The 9,256-nt window shown below is 32.6% G+C and overlaps 1 protein-coding gene across 1 annotated transcript; it reads right to left on the reverse strand.

The window, feature by feature from the left end:
- Positions 1-4,228, reverse strand: LOC103844918 (formin-like protein 5). The gene is made up of 6 exons (XM_009121746.3): positions 3,144-4,228; positions 2,491-3,064; positions 1,772-2,399; positions 1,489-1,685; positions 1,180-1,415; positions 1-1,095 (listed from the first exon to the last, which is right to left on the reverse strand). Exons 1-6 carry the CDS (start codon positions 3,294-3,296, stop codon positions 250-252), a joined length of 2,634 nt encoding a protein of 877 aa, XP_009119994.1. The 5' UTR covers positions 3,297-4,228; the 3' UTR covers positions 1-249.
- Between the last annotated feature and the right edge of the window lie 5,028 nt (positions 4,229-9,256).

Below are 9,256 nucleotides of genomic sequence, written 5' to 3' on the forward strand. Positions count from 1 at the left end.
TTTGGTTTCAATTCAAAATGAATATATAGTGTAGTTGATAATAATAATGTTACAAAAGCAAACACACAAGGAGTAGTAACTATTCTACAAACAAGAATCAACAAGTGAAAACTCTGTTTCTAAAACTAAGGCCGAAAATGTCAGTACCAGCTTTTAAACTCAAATGCTCTTTTTGTGCTTGATCATCAGTTACTAAAACCTGACCTCTAACACGTAACAAAACAAAGCTTGTATTTTTTTTTTTTTTGTTTAGTCTGAATCTGAACTAGACTGATCCATGCGTCTCTCTGTAATAGCTGGAAACAGCTTCTGTTTAGGATCTAACGATGGTGCTTGTCTCGGAGTTTCAGAAGAAGCTGAAGCTGTTGAGCCCTGTTTTCTCGCCATCTTTACCGGTTTTCCTTTGACTTCTTTGCAGATCTTATCCAAGATTATCAAGAAATCGCGTACAATCACAAACAAACGCAACCCTTCATCTTTCCCTGCTTTCCCATGGAAGTAGTCCCCTGTGCTCTTCACCAGAGCCATTATCCTCTTCTCTTCCCCTAGAATCGACACAATGCTTCCTTCCGCGTTTTGAATGAAATCCTCAAGCGCTTCACGAAACCCACTTACCTCACCTGAACTCATCTCTGAGTTGACAAAGTCTCGAGCCTTCGACAAGGCGTGGCCCATTTTAAGAACTGTCCCTGTCAAACCATCAGCGTCGATGTTTGCTGATTTCTTCACATGTTCAAGCTCACTGCTCAAGCCTGAGACTTTCTGAAGTCCAAGATTGCGGTAACTATCTTCCATCTCCTCAGAGGCTTCCTCTGCCATTAGATCTTCTGTTTTGACACTGGAGAAGCTTTGGCTCTCTCTGATGGTACGCGCAGCTCTCCTCCCTTCGGTTCTGATTATCTCTTGAATAACGAATTGGAGTAGCGTTGTTTTCCCATCGGTTCCTTTCACATCTGCTAATTTCAAAAGAGTGTCAAGCTTAAAAGCTTGAGCGCCACCTCTAAATGTACCATCGTTCATTCGATTTCCCGTCTTAAGAACAGCTTCTAGGAGCTTCAGGAACAGCCTACTTCCCCTAAGTTCTTGACAAGCAACCTTCCCATATACACACCAAACAAGATGCATTTAGAACAGATAAGAAGCAAGAGAAAGTTCCTTAAGAAAGACTAAGAAGCCTACCTCCAGTGTCTGAAACGATTCTTTAACAAAGGCAATTTCTTCATAGAGTGTACACATGAAGAGGAGTGCCTCAAGACGCTTGAAAGCGAAAGGGATATCAACTACTGCTTTCAGGAATCGTTCAGCTGTTCCCAGCTGAGCTATTTCACCACAGTATAATCTAAGCTTTAGCTCTTCTTCCGGTGTTGGGGCCATCTTTAACAGAGTCTGAATGAATTCTACAGGAAGCTCATTTCCTGATACGACGAGGATTATGTCAAGACAAAACACATCGAAGAAGAAAGAAAGAAAAAAGAAAAAGGTTTATACCTTCACGAAGTGCATCACACACTTCTTCAGTAGTCGCATTCAAAGCACGCAAGAGAATCGATAGGTTTTGTCCTTTCTTTGGTTCAAGAATCTGAACAAACTGTGGCGCAGCTTGTCCAGCGGCTCCCTTCTTGTCGTTTTTGTTCTTGTCTGCAGCTGCATATCCAAATAACGACTCTATCATCTCTTCATTGAACCTGTAAAAGCATAAGAAAATAAGTTATATGTGGTAATAAACTTCAAGAGGATTTAAAAAGCTAACAACTCCAAAGCCGTGACTTACTGGAAGGACCCTGATCTTATATCGTTCCAAACCATTGAATGTTCTGGATTGGCTTGCACTTTATCCCAGAAAAACGGCTTCAGCTTTGTTTTGGGAGCACCATCATCATCTGATGGTGATTTTGCAGGTCCAGAAGACGGTCGAGGAGCTTTTGGACCAAGACTCATGGGTGGAGGTGGACGTGGTCCTTTTGGTCCAGGAGGAGGAGGTGGTCCTTTTGGTCCAGGAGGAGGAGGTGGCTTAGGGCCACCAGAACCAGGTGGAGGAGCTGGAGGAGGTGGTCGTGGAGGACCAGCAGAAGATGGCATGGGCGGTGGTGGAACTGGCGGTTGAGTATGATGAGAACCCTTGTTTGAGGATACCTTAAGAAACTTGGGTGGTTCATGTGGAAGAGGCTCAACTTTTCCAGAAGGAGGCTTCCCTAAATGTGCAGAAGATGTTCTTCCAGGTGGAGGCTTCAATGGAGGAAGCCCATGAGTACGCATTCCTTCGTGTGATAGCCTTTCCTCTAAGGAATCAGAAGTGTCGGAGTTGCTTCCATCGAAAGAAGACATCTTTCCTTGGTTAGAGTAAATGTTAAAGGACTGATTACCTCCTTTGATAGAACCACCATAGTTGATGGAGGAACCTGATAACATTTACAAAGCATTTTTTTTATGCTCATATATAGTTTAAGAGATTTTCTGTTTAGATAAGAAAGTGGATATATATAAAATTACCAACAGAGTGATCGCTACTGCTTAAACTGAGAAGAGGCCGTTCATCATTTTTCCGGCCTCCTGAACCCTTTCCACAAACCCTGGTGCAACATAAGAACAACAATGCAGCAAGCAGAAAAGTTGAAACAGCAGTGGAAACAACCGCGATGATGATTGTTTTCTCATGTTCCTCTTTTCTTTTGGCAGATGAAGAAGCTGTTTTCTTAGCAGGAGGTGGAGATCTTGATGGTGGAAAAAAAGAATTGCTCGGAGATGGGGATCTTGATCGAGTAGGTGGGACTCGACTACGCTTAGGAGGAGGAGAAGGGGAAGGGGAAGGAGAAAGGGAGACAGGTCTAGAAGCTAGATTTCTCCTTGGAGTATCCAACAAATATGGTAAGAGCTTGAGATACTTGAGGTTATGACCATTCAACTTTGCTTGTTCTTGGATACAACCAAGAAGAGTCTGCTTGAGATGGGAATGCTTGAAACCAAATAGCTCCCTTGATGCTGGTAAACATAAATTGAATACTGCAACAGCTTCCTTCACACAATCTGAATCTTGCCAACAACTCTTCGCCCATGATGATTCTACCTATCAAACAGTGTAACAAACAACTTTAAAAGCTACAACAATAATGTTAAAATAAGCAAACAAAAGGGCAGGTGCTTACTACTGGTTCATTGACCATCCCTGTTGATGGAGCCACGAATGGAGTAAGAAAAGGCTCATCTTTATCTAAATTCACTTCCAAGGAGGATATCACCAAGAACCCAGAGATGAGAATAAACCATAAAAGTAAACCACCCCGATTCTGATTACCCATTCCTTGCTTCTCATTTCATCAGATACTCCACAAAGACCAATGGATGCTTTCAGATCAAAAATTGCCTCCCAATGCAATAATAGTAGAACGATTCTATAGCTCTTCAATTCGATCAAGATCTAAACTTTGACAAAAGGAAAAATCAACAACCCTGATCGAATTTTGGAGCTGACTTGGATGCAATTGCCCAGAACGAACGAGACCAATTCAATGAATAAGCGTCAAACAATGACTTCACACACGTTTTGAGGAAAAAAAAGGGAGCCAGCACAAAAGGAGAAGAGTTGGTGCTAATGATTACGGCCAGATCCAAAAGCTTTAATGCGATTGACGTCGGTGCACTCAACCAAACCAAAATGTTGACCAGAGAGACCACAAAACTTTCAACCTTTTCTTTTTCTTCTCGAGAAAAATTCGAGAGCACGGATAAATTATCTCTCAAGGTTCAGACAACATTCTCTAGATTTTTTTTTTTGTCAAAAAAGTGTTGCCCCCTTTTTTCCACAAAACTCCAGACACGCGATACTTACGCAGAGTTATTAATGTAAGGTAAGAAAATAGTAGATGGTAACTAAAATATATACCTGTGGCATGAATGATCGATGAGATGTGCGACACAACAACTATCAGCAGAGTAGTTTACAAAAAAAAAGAAAGAAGCAGAGCATTGTTCTGGCTGATTTGGAAATGTGTGAGTAATTGTTTCCCACTGGCTAAAAAACTCACACTAGAGACACATTGGCGAATATTTTGTAACAAGGAAATATTTACACTGCTCATCTCTTAATTTACCAATCAGGTAAATTAAAAGTTTACCTATTTTTATTTGAGAAAAAAATAAATTAGTTACTTTTCTCTTTCATTGTATCTTTTTTTCTCGAATGCTATTATGCCCGCTTAATTTGGCAGTAGCAGAAATTCCGATAGTTTTTTTAGAATATAAGAAAATTTGAGGATGAAACTTGTAAACCTGAAATTACAATATATAATATTAGATTTATTCCGGTAATCATCTAAACCGGAGACTTTTGACATAATGGCAAGAATTTTTTTCCAATCGAGCTAATAATCTATAGTGTTCTAATACACCGTTATAAGCTAGGCACTGAATTTTTTTTTTTGTAGTGCATCATTCTTACTCCGAAATTTTGGTATATCTAGAGAAGAAATGACAGAATTCCTTTATACTTAACATGTACTAAGTTATGACTCTAGCCAAAGGCCCAAAGATCACTCTAGAGAAGTGGCAACACAAAGTTAATCTTTTGAATTCTATGGATATTGTGAAAGAACATGAGCGATTATATCAAAACATCTTGAGGATACAAGAAATCAATATTTTCTAGTAATTATTTAGGTAAGTTAGCATTTATCTAATAATCAGATTTCTAAACTACTTGTTAATCAACTTTTAGACTTTGTATAAAAAAGTTTATTCACTAATGAATAAATTAAGATAAAATATTATACTTTTGAAGTTTTCTCTATACTTATCAGAGCATGTGTTTAAAAATTTAGATTATGATGCTCAAGATATGGTGGAAATATATGATAGCAATTTCGAAACCGAGAAATATTAGAACTCATAAGAGTTTAATGATATAGAAAAGGAAAATTGCACCCCATACACTAAACTTTTACCCTAATTAACTAAATACCCTAAATCCCACAATGTTATACCTTTCTCCATAGACACAAACTAGTCACATCATAAATATTTTTATTTTTTTAGGGTTTTAAACCAATTCACCCTATAGAAAACACAAAGATAAAATAAAATAGTTCATATAGCTTTACTGATGAGCAAAGTAAATAAAAGAGATGAACAATTTAAATTGTCACCATAAAGAATAGAAAATTAATTTGATTTCGTAAATGATAGAAGAAAAGAGTTGCTTTAAGGCAATTCGTCAAGTTATATCACTTGTTCACATATCAGTCACATTTATACTAATCTTGAATGAAACTCTAGTACTCATGAGCTTTAGACGTTACAAGATGCTTGATAACTTTCATTTGGGCTTTATGATTAATAACATATAGGATGATGAGTATGAAAGGTTGGCCAAAAATATGAGTCAAACCCGAAAAGAAAAATACTGGTCAGATGATCTCTACAATTATGCACTAAAACCATCACCACGCCAATGGCTTATGTACAATGTAGATGAAGCTGTAACATCACAATTTATGGTATATGGTAGTGTATGTGGAAAGACTTTAAAATTTAATTTGGCTACCATATCATTAAATTGCCCTTATCTTTTCAGTCACTTATCTTTAAATAATTTTAGAGTTATAGCGTGTTTGAGATAGAGTAGTGGAAAAGTAAATGATCTATTGGAAATGATTCGCGATATTGTGCAAGTGGAATTAAGGTATGGGAAAATATCACATTATGATTGTATGGTCAATAAATAAGTTGTTTGAGTCTGAAAAAAATTAACACAACAACCATTAACTGGTGATAATGACCACCAAGCCACAATAACGGCGTGAAGACCCACTAGTGTTACACGAGTATGACTTAAGGAAAGAGAAATATGTGGTTTATGATGGGTTTTAATGAAGGATCAGGAATAAAATGTAAAATGGACAAGTGCAAAAGCTTTGGGATGAGCTATAGAAACATCAAAAGGTTTTGGACACAAATTATGACAGACTACAAAGAGTTTGTGGATGAAATACTAGAAGGAGAGGTCTTTCCCATCCTCAAGGTTGTTCAACAAGATATATAATATTTTCTCGCTCAGTTTACTGCATACAAGATCGTATACCATCCAAGAGGAAGAAACGAAGTAGCTAAATTATGAAAAAAGAAAATTGTCTGAAATGATTTATTTTGAAAGGACATTGTCGAATCAGTACCACATGGGAGGAAATTTGTAAAATAGTCTCATTATTTTAAAATACCAGAATTATCTTTAAAATTGGTAAACAAAAGAAAAGTGGCAAGTTAATGTCAATGATACAAAAAATTGTTTAATGTCAAGGTTTTTGTTCTTCAGATTAATCAACATTTGCTCCCAATATACTTTCTTCACTTTGTTCATCATATTACTCTCTAAATATCTCAAAACAACCAAACATTATCTAATTACTCTTTGTTACTCTATTAAGCCTTCTCTATGTTTAATCATTCTTTTTTGCTCTCTTAAATCATTTATATAATTATATGTCATGTGCAATCTTTTAAGTTCATAGTATTGTCTTAATTTGAAAATCTTGGTTTCTTTAATTGAGTCATATGTCGTTGTCTAATGTTGTGTGTGAGTACCAAGTTAGGTCACATATAATAAATAACGCCCTTTAAAATATTAAAAAGTGTACCAAGTTAGGATGATATAAAAAACGATGAACATGAAAACGATCAATATGAATGACATTTCTAGTCTCATGATGATTTCAAGTTAAAATATTAACAAGTGTATCAAGTTAGGTCAATGTCAAAATGAACATGAAAATGATGAATGTGAATAACATGTCTAATATCAAGATGATTTCAATTTAAAACTCATGGGTTATTACAATTAATGTCTCCGTTTAATTAATGGGATTACTCACTCTATTCGACCCTAATCACATGTTGTTTAGATGACAAATGAGTTATCATTTCCTGCTTTAGAACAAGAATTACCAAAAACGAAATGAATAGGCGAGCAAAAGTAAACTTAGAGATTCCCTTGTATACTACTAAGTGAACCAAGTTAGATCAATGTCAAAAATGATGACCAAGATAACGATGAACATGAATAAGCAATATATATAGTGTCAGGATGATTTTAAGCTAAAACTCATGAGTTTTACAAATAATGTCTTTCCTTTAACAAAAAAATTTCAAAATAGAAAAAAGTTCAAAAAGCAGAAACGACTTCATTAACAACAATATCAAGTCGATGCATATTATTATGTCGGTTGCATAATCCATGCTCTTGTGAACAAGAAAAGCATCACGAGGGTGCACCGTCGCTTTAATATTATTTAAGAAGTCAGTTTCTTACATGTTACGCTCACGTTAATTGTCACGAGGGTTAATTACATAGATATTTTTAATGAACCAAAAAAGTTATATCTAATTAATATTGATAAAAATTATTTTTATTTATTTTTATTTATAAAATTTATAAAAAAATTAATTTTAATTTTCCGTTTCTGCAAAAGCACATAATAAGAAAATGGAATATTTATAGTATAAACATATATATATATATATATATTTATATTTTCCTAAAAACATATTAATAAATAAATAAAATATGTAAAATTATACAAATATATACCTATATAAAGATAATACAACTTCACAAAATTTTAAAAAATAACACGGACATTCTTTTTAAAAGATAAAAATATTTTTATGAATATTTATTTATTAAATGATTAATAATAAAATAATTCAAATAACCTAAACTCATCATCTAATATCAAAATTTTCACAAAATTTATTTACATAAATAATTTAGTGAATTGAAAATTATACCTATATGCCACTAGGTGATTCTCCCGTACTTATACACGGATATAAATATTTATGAAGTAAATATACTATGATAATTGATTGACTGTTAAATTTCACTTATCTTTATACTTTACATTAATAATATTGTTTTATTTTAGTTAGACATGTAATTTTGGATATGTACTATCTAGTTGGTTTGACTATCACTTGAGTATATTAGATATTTTAAAATTCTATGAATTCAACCTTAATATTTTTTTGTTCTAAATAGATTAAAACTTGATTAGTTTTGTTATTTACATTTAGAATGGTTTTCTTAGATATGTAAATATATTTTAGTAAGATTATGTATAACATTATATATACATATATATATATATATATTGTTTTGAAAATCAAATTAAAATAAATTAAAGTTTTAATCGATTCAAAACTACATAAATAAATATAACGATAATACTTTCAAATTTCATGCAAATATATTTTACAAAAATAAATGGTAAGAGTTAGAAAATATTTTATTTTTATTTACTAGTATGGTTTTTAGCACATTGTAATTTATTTATATAAAATTAAGAAAATATTATTATAACAATAATATGTTTTTATTTTACCCTGATTTTGATTATAAAAAACTGGATGAGTCTAGTTACTCATTTTATGGGTATATTGAGTGACATTTATTTTTTCGAATTGAAGTATATTATTTTTTATTCTTATTAAGCCAAATCATATTGGTATTATTTATCGCATTAGTTCAATTTTTCATCTTAGATGTGTAATTATATTTTCATAATAATTATAAAAAATTGATACAGTTAATTTTCTAAGAAATATTATAAAAAATTGATGATCAGCAGAAAGTTGTATAAGAGAAAATAACTGATAAATTTTTGAAAGCTCATGGAATCATATTGATATATATATATATATATATATATAATAATTAAAATATTTTGTAAGCTCTATATTTTTGATTTATAAGGTAAAATGAAGTATTTTTGTAAGCTCTATAATCTAAAAATAATTGGCAGGCTCTCTAATCTTAGAGTAATGTTGTACGTTAGATTTGTAAACAGAATAATTCAGATTTGCTTATGTATTTTTGTTATGGTTATACTGGATTGTACCAATATAAAGAAAAAAGAAAAGAAAACTAAATATTAAGTAAACTGAAAATTTTTAATTGTGGCAAAATATAATATTTTCACTAAGGATACCCAGAGGTATGATATAAGAAGATTTTTAATTATTTGATCAAAAGTATGCTTGTGGTAAAATCAGTTGTAATAAAAAATATTAGTGTACATTTTAAAAATAAATACCATTTTTTTGAGAAATCATGTTATACAATTAAAGGGTTTTATAGAAACTTTTTAGTCTTGCTGTAATTGTAAACATTTTTTTGTAAACTAAAGAATTTACAAAATTTAACAAACATGTCAATATAATAATTACAAAATATTATTATTGAACTAGAGATTTCTTTGTTTAAGTTATT

The sequence above is a fragment of the Brassica rapa genome, chromosome A10 (genome assembly GCF_000309985.2).
Source record: "Brassica rapa cultivar Chiifu-401-42 chromosome A10, CAAS_Brap_v3.01, whole genome shotgun sequence".
Taxonomy (NCBI): domain Eukaryota; kingdom Viridiplantae; phylum Streptophyta; class Magnoliopsida; order Brassicales; family Brassicaceae; genus Brassica; species Brassica rapa.

What these genes read in the sequence shown, in the direction of transcription:
- LOC103844918 (XM_009121746.3), bottom strand. Translation starts at nt 3,296, where the DNA reads ATGGGTAATCAGAATCGGGGTGGTTTACTTTTATGGTTTATTCTCATC. An exon ending in ATAAGATCAGGGTCCTTCCA is followed by an intron (nt 1,686 to 1,771) that starts GTAAGTCACGGC and finishes ATGCTTTTACAG; the next exon opens with GTTCAATGAAGAGATGATAG. An exon ending in GTGTGATGCACTTCGTGAAG is followed by an intron (nt 1,416 to 1,488) that starts GTATAAACCTTT and finishes TCGTCGTATCAG; the next exon opens with GAAATGAGCTTCCTGTAGAA.